Source organism: Heptranchias perlo, chromosome 26 (assembly GCF_035084215.1).
Source record: "Heptranchias perlo isolate sHepPer1 chromosome 26, sHepPer1.hap1, whole genome shotgun sequence".
Lineage (NCBI taxonomy): Eukaryota > Metazoa > Chordata > Chondrichthyes > Hexanchiformes > Hexanchidae > Heptranchias > Heptranchias perlo.
Window position 1 is genome coordinate 21589034 of NC_090350.1, and position 14842 is coordinate 21603875.

Genomic DNA, 14842 nt, shown 5'->3' on the forward strand with positions numbered 1-14842 from the left:
CTTGTTATACCTGATCTGTGAGTCCTCAGAGCCTACACTGGATGCAAAAAGTGAAAAGTTGTTCCATTCCCTATCATTGCCATTTACTCATCTTCATGACCACATTAAGACTTCAAAAAGTTAAAAGAATTCAAAAATACTTTCTGATGATTTCTGATGTTTGAATATGTTTAAATGTTTAAATCTGATGGAATGGTAATTTAAATTTAATATAAACAAGGACATGTTGCAGTGAGTTATACCTTATTGCACAAGTAAATTTCTCCCAGACAAAGAAATGCTACACTGCTGTCTCGCAATGTAAATGGAAGACATTAATAATTTATTAAGAAAATTGTTTGTATAAAAATAAAATACTGGGTCATCATGACCTTTTACAACATACCAAATACATGTCTTAAAAATATAAAATATTCTCAAACTGAATTAACAAGAACAATACATTCCAGAATAAACGTGGGTGTGAAATAATCTGAATATCTCATTTTTTTTAGCCAGTACTTAATTGCTTCTGTTAGGTAAGAGTTGAACTTAAACCCTCTCTTAGTGGACCACATTTACAGTGTGCACTGAAACAGTGAAACAAATCAGACTACGGCAGCGTCCAGGCACTTATGCCCCGATTTGAACCTTACCCAGTGAGAATGGGGCACATACGGGTTGAATGTCCACTTTACACTTGCCCGACTTTCGGCTCCAATGGAGTCAATGGAAAGTAAAATCGGGCAGGATGTAAATCAGGTGATCAACTTGAACATGACCCAATCTTGCCGGGTGCCTTAGATTATATTCGGGGCTTTAGTGTGAAGAAATGACTCAATATCGAATACAAAATAATTTAAGGCATAAACTCTTGGGCCTCAAAAGTCCACAAGGGTTCTGCCCAACTGCCCATCTACAGATGTTTGGAAGGATGAGCATTTTAAAATCGAGGCGTTCCCGGACGGGGAGCCAATGTAGGTCAGTGAGCACAGGGGTGATGGGTGAACAGGACTTGGTGTGAGTTAGGATTACGGGCAGCAGAGTTTTGGATGAGCTCGAATTTATGGAGGGTGGAAGATGGGAGGCCGGCCAGGAGAGTGTTGGGATAGTCGAGTCTAGAGGTAACAAAGGCATGGATGAGGGTTTCAGCAGCAGATGAGCTGAGGGGGGGTGGAAACGGGTGATGTTACGGAGGTGGAAGTAGGCGATCTTGGTGATGGAGTGGATATGTGGTCGGAAGTTCGTCTCAGGGTCAAATAGGACGGCAAGGTTGCGAAAGGTCTGGTTCAGCCTCAGATAGTGGCCAGGGAGAGGGATGGAGTTGGTGGCTGGGGAATGGAGTTTGTGGTGGGGACCGAAGATATGATCAAATCTGAAATAGCTCCAGCCATTGAAAAGTTGCAACTGAAAGTTTAAGTAAGTTAAGCTAACAGTAAACAATTAAATATTCAAATTATAACTGAAAGCTTCAGTAAGAAACAGCTACAAGGAACTTGGGGAAGACTAAAAATTCCCTGACTATATAAGCAGCCCCATAGAATTCTTCTGATTAATGGAGACTAGAGTCAGAGGTGTCAGCTACTGCGGGCCCGAGGCCCACTCGATTCTATTTTTTTTTTGGAGATCAACTGACAATCTGAAATAATTGAATCCTGTCTGATCACTTCACACCCTTGCACTTGAACCTTGTCATTATTTTTCGAAACTCGAAACATCTCTATATCTTTCTCACTTCTGCCTGCTCTTCTATCTCACAAGCTGCAATCTTTATTGCATTTTTATCGATGTGACAAGTTTTAGAAGGCCATGGGTTAGGAAAGCAGAGAACAGCTTCTATATAACACCAGAGGGATAAATTCAAAGCTCTAAACGGCTATGCCATTCATGTAATGATTACAGATCTTGTGGTTTTAGAAACATGATCTATTCTTCAATGATCAAAAGTTACTCTCAGCATTACATTTGATGCACCATCAGCATATCATGCTGCAGTGTGTACTATCTACAGGGTGCATGGCAGCAACTTGCCAAGGCTTCTTCGGCTGCACCTCCCAAACTTGCGACATCCACCGCCTAGGAGGACAAGAGCAGCAGGTGCATGGGAACACCATCACCTCCAAGTTCCCCTCCAAGTCACACACCATCCTGACTTGGACACATATCATCGTTCCTTCATCGTCATTGAGTCAAAATCTTGAAATCCTGGAACACCTTATCTAACAGCGTTGTAGGAGGACCTCCATCACATGGACTGCAGCGGTTCAAGAAGAAGACCATCACCACCATCTTCTCAAAGGCAATTAGGAATGGACAATAAAATGCTGGCCTTGCAATGCCCACATCCCGAGAACGAACAAAAATCAAACTTTTTATTCGTGGAATCACTCATTCAGCTTCACTCATCATTTTCTCTTCCTTTTTCCTTTGACGATTATGTTGCTGTTTACATATTACCAATAACAGAACAATTATTGCTGTAAGTACCAGTGTACAGGAGCCGAAAACAATCGCAAGGGTATCGCAAGGGTTTTGATCCTGAACGTTCCGTTCTGAAACTGAAAAATATATAAATATGAAATATTAATCAGTTATATTCAGATACTTTTACAAAACACAGGTGCCTGGAATTTCCACGGGGGTTCTCCCATTCTCTCATCGTAACTTCATTTACACCGTTTTTTCAGGGTTTCTGCTGAAGTTACAGTGGGAGATTGGGAGAACCCCCTGCGGAAATGATACTCCATGAGCTCTGGGCAGTATATCATATAGCTTCACTGAATATATCCCAAAAATGATTCATGTTGTAGTCAAAGATTAAAGCCACAATGCCCTTTTTTGCCATTAAAGTTACGATTCTGTGAATGCACACTCCCAGCACAGAGCTTCACCCAATGGGAGTGCATATCCGGAAATTGCAATCAATGACACCACAATTTTCTATTCAGGAGCAAATATCAATAAATTGTACGGCACAGTCCTTGTGGTTTTCCATCCATTAAAAGCTATGGGTCGGAAATCGTGGAGAATGAGCCCGCGATTTCCTGTCATATGTGCTCCTGGTGTACAAGGCACTGCTTTGGTAGTACACGTTTGGAAAATCGACCCTTAAGTGTATTTCTCCAGAAAAATAAAATCTTTAATACTGAGCATATCGAAGGCACAATTCCCAGTAAGCTTAATTAGATGAAATTCACTAGTTGTTGAGAAAAAAAATAACTTACTAGATAAAAGGAGGCTGAATTTCCTGGTAATGGTTTGGTTAACAAGATAGTTCTGTATTTCAACTATGTGGTTACAATACGTCTTTGCGTTATCAACTTCAAGAATACTTTGGAGTGAGTAGAGACCATCTTCACTTTTAGCAAATGAAATGTTAGGCTTGAGGGGCACATTTTTATATTCTGCACAGTACCAGAGAACAGATGCCTCAGGATAACCTTGAGACTCTAGAATGAAAGTCATGCTGGGTGGCTGGAGTTTGACCAACAGTTGTGGCTCCTTGTAGTAAGCTGTGGATTATAAAATAGAATAGCTTGGATTACTCAGAGGTAACAGAAAGTTGTTTCCTTTGACACTAAATAGTTTGTGAAGCATGGCATCCAGATCCAGATCCAGATACAGACAGACAAATCGGAAAATTAGCCATGTAACAAAATGAGGCTCTGTCTGTTCACACAGAACTATACATGTTACAAGTAATGACGCATAATTATAGTTTTCCACATGCCTTTTGCAGTCACATCCTGCCAATCAGGGTACCTAACCTTTATCCCCACTCTCTGTCTCCTACCTTCCAACCAATTTCCAACCCAAGTCTAAAGGCTACCACCAATTCCGTGCACCCTCATTTTTGCTTCTATAAATATGTCAAGAGAAAAAGATTAGTGAAGACAAATGTAGGTCCCTTACAGTCAGAAATGGGGGAAATTATAATGGGGAACAGAGAAATGACAGAACAATTAAACACATACTTTGGTTCTGTCTTCACAAAGGAGGACACAAATAACCTCCCAGAAATGTTAGGGATCCAAGGGTCTAGTGAGTGGGAGGAACTGAAGGAAACCAGTATTAGTAAAAAAATAGTGCTAGGGAAATTAATGGGGCTAAAAGCTGACAAATCCCCAGGGCCTGATAATCTGCATCCCAGAGTACTAAAGGAAACAACCCTGGAAATAGTTGATGCATTGGTGATCATCTTCCAAAATTCTACAGACTCTGGAACAGTTCCTACAGATTGGAGGGTAGCAAATGTAACCCCACTATTTAAAAAAGGAGGGAGAGAAAAAACAGGGAATTACAGATCAGTTAGCCTAACATCAGTAGTGGGGAAAATGCTAGAGTCTATTATAAAAGATGTGATAACAGAACACTTGGAAGGCATTAACAGGATTGGACAAAATCAGCATGAGTTTATGAAAGGGAAATCATGCTTAACAAATCTACTGGAGTTTCTTGAGGATGTAACTAGTAGAATAGATAGGGGAGAACCAGTGGATGTGGTGTATTTGGATTTTCAGAAGGCTTTTGATAAGGTCCCACACAAGAGGTTAGTGTGCAAAATTAAAGCACATGGAATTGGAGGGAATATACTGGCATGGATTGAGAATTGGTTGACAGACAGGAAACAGAGAGTAGGAATAAACAGGTCTTTTTCCGGGTGGCAGGCAGTGACTAGTGGGGTACCGCAGGGATCAGTGCTTGGGCCCCAGCTATTCACAATATATATCAATGATTTGGATGAGGGAACTAAATATAACATTTCCAAGTTTGCAGACGACACAAAACTGGGGTGGAATGTGAGCTGTGAGGAGGATGCAAAGAGGCTCCAATGTGATTTAGACAAGTTGGGTGAGTGGGCAAGAACATGGCAGATGCAGTATAACGTGGATAAATGTGAGGTTATCCACTTTGGTTGTAAAAACAGAAAGGCAGATTATTATCTGAATGGTGATAGATTGGGAAAAGGGGAGGTGCAACGAGACATGGGTGTCCTTGTACACCAGTCGCTGAAAGCAAGCATTCAGGTGCAGCAAGCAGTTAGGAAGGCGAATGGTATGTTGGCCTTCATTGCAAGAGGATTTGAGTACAGGAGCAGCGATGTCTTACTGCAGTTATACAGGGCCTTGGTGAGACCACATCTGGAGTATTGTGTGCAGTTTTGGTCTCCTTATCTGAGGAAGGATGTCCTTGCCATGGAGGGAGTGCAACGAAGGTTTACCAGACTGATTCCTGGGATGGCAGGACTGACGTATGAAGAGAGATTGGGTCGACTAGGCCTATATTCACTAGAGTTTAGAAGAATGAGAGGTGATCTCATCGAAACATATAAAATTCCAACAGGACTAGACAGACTAGATGCAGAGAGGATGTTCCCAATGGCTGAGGAGTCCAGAACCAGGGGTCAGTCTCAGGATACGGGGTATGTCATTTAGAACTGAGATGAGGAGAAATTTCTTCACTCAGAGGGTGGTGAACCTGTGGAATTCTCTACCACAGAAGGCAGTGGAGGTCAAGTCATTAAATGTATCCAAGAAGGAGATAGATATATTTCTTAATGCTAAAGGGATCAGGGGATATGGGGAAAAAGCGGGAACAGGGTACTGAGTTAGACGATCAGCCATGATCATTTTGAATGGCGGAGCAGGCCCAGAGGGCCGAATGGCCTACTCTTGCTCCTATTTTCAATGTTTCTATGTTTCTACCCTTCCTCGCCAAAGGATTTACAGTTGGTCAAGAAAGATGCCTGTAATCTTGATCAGTCTCTGATTGTAATATTCAAACTACTTTCCATTTGAACCTGGGTTTTTAATTCCTTATATTAACAGCATCATGTTTCATTTATAACAATCTCAGTTATATCCATTTCAATGTGTTGAGCTCATTGCAACCCAAACGTTCTCAGCTAAATTGAGCTACTTTGCACATGGATTTTTAAATGTATTAAATATTAGTTATCATATTACAATTTGTTGTGATAGAATCATTTTTGGATAAATCTATTTAATAGTTATCCCTAAATCAGAAAAAAATAAAGCCTATTTACCTGCAAATCTCAATAATATTGTCTTTTTGGCATTTCCCATTGTATTGCTGACAAAACACATGTACTGTCCAGCATCCTCAGCTCTCACTCCTTCCAGCTTCAGTGAAACATTGCCATGTTTGAATTCCTCTGGAAATAGACTTGTTCTGCCCGAATACTGCTCACTCTGTTGACTGAGCTGATCTTTGCCATAGTAATAACTGTGCACAACCTCATTGCTCTCAGTACGTTGCCAGGTGATTACAATATGTTCCAATGATGAACCACCATTAATAGTAAAACTACACCCAAGGACAATACTTTGACTGTGGATACCTATTAAAGTTGTCTTCGGCACAGTGATATCAAATGCATCTGGAAAACCAATTAAAAAAATGAAACATTTTCGTAGCCTATTGTTTTATACAGCTGTTATGTTCATTAAAGTATCTGGCCAAATCATAAACCAACCTCCTCTAAGTGGAGTAGAAAGCTCCCTCGTGGATCAGTAACCAGCCACATCAATGCAAAAACTGCAGTATAACTGAGGAATGAAGTTGCCAATCTGTCAGTGCATCAAATTCAGGCAAGTGGTGTAAGACCTCCTTGGGCAGGTCGTCTTGTTCTCCTTAGATTTCACAGTGGCTGCATTATAAATGCAACTGGTGTGAAGTCATCTTTTTAAACTTTATATATAACGTATGACTGCTTTGAGCATAGGTTTAAGTATGTCTGTGCACATCTCCACTTTGCCTGAGTACAGGATACTGTAGAGCCAGCAGTATATAACTCAGTTCTGGTGTCTTGCACCACTCCAAAGTGGTACCAGTGAAACCGATACTTGCAGTATAAAAGAGTCATTAGACTGGCACAGATCATACAACGTTTAGAGTTATTACTCACCTCAGAGATCCTCATGAACTTTGACATCAGCTGACATAAGTTATAATGATTAGACTGGAGTTAACAGTCGTTTTTTCCCAGGATAGATATTAATTACAATTATCCGCTGTGATTTACTCCAGACATGTATCAATGTTACAGAACTCTGGCTGAGTTATGCAATCAGGAAACCAGTGGACAAGTGATAGTCCCAAAGGGTGATGAAACGGTGAAGACATTAATTTCGTCACCTAGTCTCAGCTGTCACACAGATTTGCTCAATTAAAAATGAAGTGAAATAAGCATTTATAAAAGAAGTGGAGCAATTCACATGTTGAAAAAAAATCTGGGAAGGACTCCTCACTGCTAATCAAAAGTTACGATGCTAACTTTTCACAATATTACTGTGACACAAATAAGAAATAGGAGCAGGAGTAGGCCAATCGGCCCCTCGAGCCTGCTCCGCCATTCAATAAGATCATGGCTGATCTGATCCTAACCTCAAATTTAAATTCATGTCCAATTTCCTGCCCGCTCCCCGTAACCCCTAATTCCCTTTACTTCTAGGAAACTGTCTATTTCTGTTTTAAATTTATTTAATGATGTAGCTTCCACAGCTTCCTGGGGCAGCAAATTCCACAGACCTACTACCCTCTGAGTGAAGAAGTTTCTCCTCATCTCAGTTTTGAAAGAGCAGCCCCTTATTCTAAGATTATGCCCCCTAGTTCTAGTTTCACCCATCCTTGGGAACATCCTTACCTCATCCACCCGATCAAGCCCCTTCACAATCTTATATGTTTCAATAAGATCGCCTCTCATTCTTCTGAACTCCAATGAGTAGAGTCCCAATCTACTCAACCTCTCCTCATATGTCCACCCCCTCATCCCCGGGATTAACCGAGTGAACCTTCTTTGTACTGCCTCGAGAGCAAGTATGTCTTTTCTTAAGTATGGACACCAAAACTGTATGCAGTATTCCAGGTGCGATCTCACCAAAACCTCCCTGTTTTTATATTCTATCCCCCTATCAATATTCAAGAAGCTTGAGACATTTACTGATAATCTGCACAACATATGGCAGGAGGAGGGAGTAACAGTGAGTAAATCCAGAGTTAACTCAGCTCCAATGTAAAAGATGATTTGTAAACACTACTGGGATTTGGGATATCAGGATCGAACCCAATATAAAAACACAATGCAGCTGAGGAGGAAAGTACATGAAACACTAAACCATGTGCACAGAAATCGCAGGATATTTGAGTTGCTGTCAGTGAGATTAATCTGTCAGTGGATCACTGAAAAAGCAACACTTGCCACAGTGTTCAGCAGTGGAAAGGATGCACGCCTGTCAAAAACCTTGGAGTAAATTTTAACCCCACAAACGGGTGGGTTGGGGGTGGGTGGTCAGGTAAAAATCATAATAAGGTAAAACCCGATCCCAACCCGCCTCCAACCCGCCCACTTCCGGTTTTAAAAGAGGCGGGTCGAGAGGCGGGCGACCAACCCGCTCACAGGAGGCTCTTTTAAGGAGGCCGCGGCCTCTATTTTGACAGGTTTTTTATTTTTAACTCCTGGGGGCTGGGATTCCTGGGCCTTCTGCTGTAAGAGGAGGCAAAAAGGCCCAGCTCAGCAGGTAAGTGCCCTTATTGCACTGCTTGTGGGCCAGGAGGAGCAGGAGTGTTTCCTCCAGGCCCAACAAGCCTACCTGCTGCGATCCCACACACGCGATCGGCCGGCCCCCTCCCTAAGTCCGACCCCTCCCCACGATCTCCGAACCCCCCACGATCTCCAACATCCCCCCACGATCTCCGACACCCCCCCACGATCTCCAATCCTCCCCAATATCCGATCCTCCCATGATTGAGCCCCTGATGACCCCAATGACTGACCTCCCGATGACCCCCAATCCCGATCCCTCGATGACTAAACCTTCTGATAACCCCAACCCCCTGATGACCGATTCCCCCTCCGTGACCAACCCCCTATGACACCTGACCCCCACCCCGATGACTGACCCTTCCCTGATGACCCCCGACCCCCCCGATGACCCCCTCCCCCCTCCAATGTAAGACGTACCTGCTGGTATCCGCTCCAACTGGCAGCCAGCCTGTCAATCCAGCTGGCCTGTCGGGCGGGAAAGCTGCAAAATAAAGACGTCCTTACATCAAAATCGTAAGGACGTCCGGGAAACCCATACTTCCAGGTTTCCCCTCAGGAATTCCCCCTCCCCCTTCCGGCTCCCTGGTAAAATTTACCCCCTTGTCTTGAAAGCTAACTGCATGTAAATAGTGACCAATTGAAGGATATTGAATATCCTTGAACTGACTGCAGTTAAAATGCAAAGATTTTTGGTTTTATTTTTTAAAATAGAAATTCCTTATGACAAGTCTCCTTTAACAAATCTGTAGGGTTTCTTTTAACAGTTCCCGCTAAACAATAAAACAGTTCAAAAAAAAGTACAAGCAGACTTTCAGTGATGTTACTGGCTGAAAAGGATGCTAAATGTTATATGAGACATACCAGAATATCGGAGCAGTCCCCACACAATTAGAACATGAAGCAGGCATTTCATTCTATTGTCGGCTCCTTGCAGGTCAGTATTCTAGAAAGTGAAGAAATATGGTGTTGTTTAGTGATAAACAAAATACAAATGTTTACAATGGTAATTTTGCAGTCCAGTCTCATCACTGTAAATATCCTTCTGCGCACTGTTCATTTATCTGCTAGATCAGAGGTCCACTATTATGTTGTCATGAGGCCCATTAGGTTAAGGGGTGAACTCCATGAGTAAAGTCATCTGAAGGTCCAGAATGATTTCATATCAAAATATCATACTGCGATGTCAGGGATTACTTTCCGGCTTCACACATATGATGGGGCGCATTTCATGCCGGGAACACGAATGAGAAATTCCTAAATACCCCGCTGGCGAGCAAGACTTCCAGCTCCAAGTGAAAAGTAGGAAAAACACCCCTGAGGTGTCAGATTTCTTAAAAAGGTACCACCCTAATAAAAAGGAGTCAGCTGAGGAGGCAAGACGAGGGGAGGAGAGGCGAGGGGAGCGGACGGGTGGTGAGGGGGGAGGAGAGGGGATGGGTGGTGAGGGGAGGCAAGGGGAGGGGACAGGTGGTGAGGGGGAGGGGAGGGGAGTGGATTGGGGTGGTGAGGGGAGGGGAGAGAAGGGGAGGAGGGGAGGGGAGAGAAGGGGAGGAGGGGAGGGGAGAGAAGGGGAGGAGGGGAGGGGAGAGAAAGGGAGGAGGGGAGGGGAGAGAAGGGAGATGGGGAGGGGAGGGGAGAGGAGAGGAGGAGAGGAGAGGGGAGGGGAGCGGACGGGTGGTGAGGGGGGAGGAGAGGGGATGGGTGGTGAGGGGAGGGGAGGGGAGTGGAGTGGTGGAGAGGAGAGGAGGAGTGGGGAGGCGAGGGGAGGGGGCAGGTGGTGAGGGGGAGGGGAGTGGAGTGGGGAGGCGAGGGGAGGGGAGAGAAGGGAGGAGGGGAGGGGAGAGAAGGGAGGGGAGGGGAGGGGAGAGAAGGGGAGGAGAGGGGAGGGGAGGAGAGGGGAGGGGAGCAGACGGGTGGTGAGGGGGGAGGAGAGGGGATGGGTGGTGAGGGGAGGGGAGGGGAGTGGAGTGGTGGAGAGGAGAGGAGAGGAGAGGAGGAGTGGGGAGGCGAGGGGAGGGGGCAGGTGGTGAGGGGGAGGGGAGGGGAGTGGAGTGGGGAGGCGAGGGGAGGGGAGAGAAGGGAGGAGGGGAGTGGAGAGAAGGGAGGAGGGGAGGGGAGAGAAGGGAGGAGGGGAGAGAAGAGGGGAGGGGAGAGAAGGGAGGAGGGGAGGGGAGAGAAGGGAGGAAGGGGAGGGGAGAGAAGAGGGGAGGGGAGAGAAGGGAGGAGGGGAGGGGAGAGAAGGGAGGAGGGGAGGGGAGAGAAGGGAGGAGGGGAGGGGAGGGGAGAGAAGGGAGGAGGGGAGGGGAGGGGAGAGGAGGGGAGGGGAGAGGAGAGGAGGGGAGGGGAGGGGAGGCGAGAGGACGGGTGGTGAGAGGGGAGGAGTGGGGAGGCGAGGGGAGAGGAGGGTGAAGAGACGGATGCGGCTAGGAGGGGAGGGATGGGGAGGGATGGAGAGGAAAGGGGAAGGGTGGAGAGGGCGAGGCGAGGAAATTGACAAAAAAAGGAGAAAATGCATTATTCCTCCTCATGCTCAAGTCATACAGAGTGTGACATTAAACTAGCTGAAGGCTGGTTATGTATGAGACCTTTTGGATTTCCAGAAAAATAGTACCACATGTCTGGATTTGGAACGAGAATCACTTTTTATGCATCTTGAGTCTGTGAAAATACACTTCTCTGAGCTCTTTAAGCCTGACTCACATTCTTATCAGTACATCAATCAGAACTCCTGACTCGAAGACTCAGCATTGTTTATTATACAGCTGTTACAATGTAATGCAGGACACGCCCGGTCCAGTATCAGCTCATAGCAACACCCATAACTGCTTTCTAAACAAGTTCTGTCTTGGCTATAAGATTATAAAATCAGCTAAATATTGAACTGTTTTTTTCACATGGACCACTTCCAAAGTCTAACTTGAATTATTCCTGATATAAAAAGCCAATAAATTGCATTCGGAGGAAAGAGAGAACGCTGCATTAATTGTATTAAAGTAATTAATACAGCCTTCTGTGAGAATGTTAGCGGAAATAAAACTAATAAACACTGTTTTTCTACCTGCAGTCACACAGGCAAAGTCGTACCTGCCGTCTCATTCCCTGCCCCCAACCCCCACTCCACACACAAACACATCACTGAACTCACAGCTTTGACTGAGCTTACAGCACACATTGCTCTCTTCTTCTCACTATAAGACTGAGAGTTCCAGTCTCTGAATACTGGGTTGGCACGCAGCAGTATACTCGCGTCCAAGAGGAATGGAATGGTGATCCGCTCCCCTTCCCCCCCATCACATCTATCCGGTTCTCCTACCAGAGAGTTGTGATTCAGGCTAATGGCCTGTTCACGTAAAGAGGGACTTCATTACAAAAACATCCCAGAATTTGATCGGCTGGATGTAAAGCAGTGAAAGAAATGGATTGTCTCCAGTGCCGCCAGACATGAAAGAGAAGAAGAAGAAATTCCCCACTTTGTTTTCCACACGCTCACACCACACAAACACACACTCACACCACACAAACACACGCTCACACCACACAAACACACACTCACACCACACAAACACACACTCACACCACACAAACACACGCTCACACCACACAAACACACACTCACACCACACAAACACACGCTCACACCACACAAACACACACTCACACCACACAAACACACACTCACACCACACAAACACACACAACACACAAACATACACACCACACAAACACACACTCACACCACACAAACATACACTCACACCACACAAACACACACTCACACCACACAAACACACACACCACACAAACACACACTCATACCACACAAACATACACTCACACCACACAAACACACACACCACACAAACATACACTCACACCACACAAACACACACTCACACCACACAAACACACACACCACACAAACACACACTCACACCACACAAACACACACTCACACCACACAAACACACACTCACACCACACAAACACACACTCACACCACACAAACACACACTCACACCACACAAACACACACACCACACAAACACACACTCACACCACACAAACACACACACCACACAAACACACACTCACACCACACAAACATACACTCACACCACACAAACACACACTCACACCACACAAACACACACACCACACAAACACACACTCATACCACACAAACATACACTCACACCACACAAACACACACACCACACAAACATACACTCACACCACACAAACACACACTCACACCACACAAACACTCACACCACACAAACATACACTCACACCACACAAACACACACTCACACCACACAAACACACACACCACACAAACACACACTCATACCACACAAACATACACTCACACCACACAAACATACACACCACACAAACACACACTCACACCACACAAACACACACTCACACAAACACACACTCACACAAACATACACTCACACCACACAAACACACACTCACACCACACAAACACACACTCACACCACACAAACACACACCACACAAACACACTCACACCACACAAACACACACTCACACCACACAAACACAAACCACACAAACACACTCACACCACACAAACACAAACCACACAAACACACCACACAAACACACCATACAAACACACACTCACACCACACAAACACCACACAAACACACACACCACACAAACACACATCGCACAAACACGCACTCACTCACACCGCACAAACACATACACCATAAACACACACCACCATACACACACACACCACACAAACACGGACTGACTCACACCACACAAACACACACACACCAAACAAACACACACACACCACACAAACACACACACACCACACAAACATGCACTGCACAAACATGCACTCACACCACACAAACACACACACCACACAAACACACACTCACACCACACAAACACACACTCACACCACACAAACACAAACCACACAAACAAACACACCACACAAACACAAACCACACAAACACACCATACAAACACACACTCACACCACACAAACACACACACGACACAAACACGGACTGACTCACACCACACAAACACATACACCATAAACACACACTCACACCATACAAACACACACTGCACAAACACACACTCACACCACATAAACACACACACCACACAAACACGGACTGACTCACACCACACAAACACACACACACACCACACAAACACACACACACCACAAAAACACACACACACCACACAAATATGCACTGCACAAACACGCACTCACACCACACAAACACACGCCACACAAACACACACTCACTCACAACACACAAACACACACTGCACAAACATGCATTCTCTCACACCACACAAACACACACACACTCACACCACACAAAAACACACTGCACAAACACACACACTCACACCACACACACACTCACACCACACAAACACACACACACACTCACACCACACAAAAACACAAACACACTCACACCACACAAACACACACACTCACACCACACAAAAACACAAACACACTCACACCACACAAACACACCACACACACACTCACACCACACACAAACACACACTCACACTACAAAAACAAACATCACACAAAGACACAAACGTACACACATACACCACATACAGACCACACAAACAAACAAATACACACACAAACACACCACAGTAAAAGAAAATGAGCATTTCTCTCCCACTCTCCCGTTATCGTAGACAAACATTTCCAGGGTTAACACACCTTCTAACACAGCATTTTTTAAAGGGTAAAATAGTCTGAAACTATAAGATTATCATAAAGAAAGACTTACCATTTAGTATTTTCCCTCAGCACACTTGTGATTCCACCTTTTCTCTTCTATGTGCAGACTGTGGACTCCGGCAGGCAGGCGATTGTTGTTTTTATGATGTCCTGTGCTGTATGGTATAATATAAACATACGAAGTGTTGCTATGGCAATAGAGGCATGCCAACAAAACTTCGCTGACAGAAGAAGCTTTCTGGCTCAGAGTGCATTCCGCATTTGCGCCCCAGCTACACCTGTAATCTGGGCGCAAACCAATCACGTGGCTTAAAAGATCGCGGAATTTTGGCCGTAAGTGAGTTATGCACGAAACTACAATACACCCAAGTCTGCACGATCTTTTACATCCGTCCATCAAACCCTCCGTCCGAACAAATCTCCATCCACAAAACTGGCCATGCTCCCGACTCCCGAATGCGAGTATACCTCCAATTGCACTTGTTTGAGTGTCTCTCAACATTGCGACCAGATT

At 44.9% G+C, this 14842-nt stretch overlaps 1 protein-coding gene across 1 annotated transcript; it reads right to left on the reverse strand.

The window, feature by feature from the left end:
- Window positions 1–341: 341 nt before the first annotated feature.
- LOC137342811 (CD276 antigen-like) lies at window positions 342–14483 on the reverse strand. Its single transcript, XM_068006997.1, has 5 exons — window positions 14378–14483; window positions 9407–9488; window positions 6026–6379; window positions 3204–3491; window positions 342–2537 (listed from the first exon to the last, which is right to left on the reverse strand). The coding sequence occupies exons 1-5, from the start codon at window positions 14378–14380 to the stop codon at window positions 2368–2370; spliced, it is 897 nt and encodes a 298-aa protein (XP_067863098.1). The 5' UTR covers window positions 14381–14483; the 3' UTR covers window positions 342–2367.
- Window positions 14484–14842: the final 359 nt, after the last annotated feature.

Bases quoted from the DNA above. Each gene is read 5' to 3' on its own strand.
- LOC137342811 (XM_068006997.1), bottom strand. The intron at 6,380-9,406 runs GTATGTCTCATA...TTGGTTTTCCAG, and splicing joins GGGACTGCTCCGATATTCTG to ATGCATTTGATATCACTGTG. The intron at 2,538-3,203 runs GTAAGTTATTTT...TATATTTTTCAG, and splicing joins ATTCAGCCTCCTTTTATCTA to TTTCAGAACGGAACGTTCAG.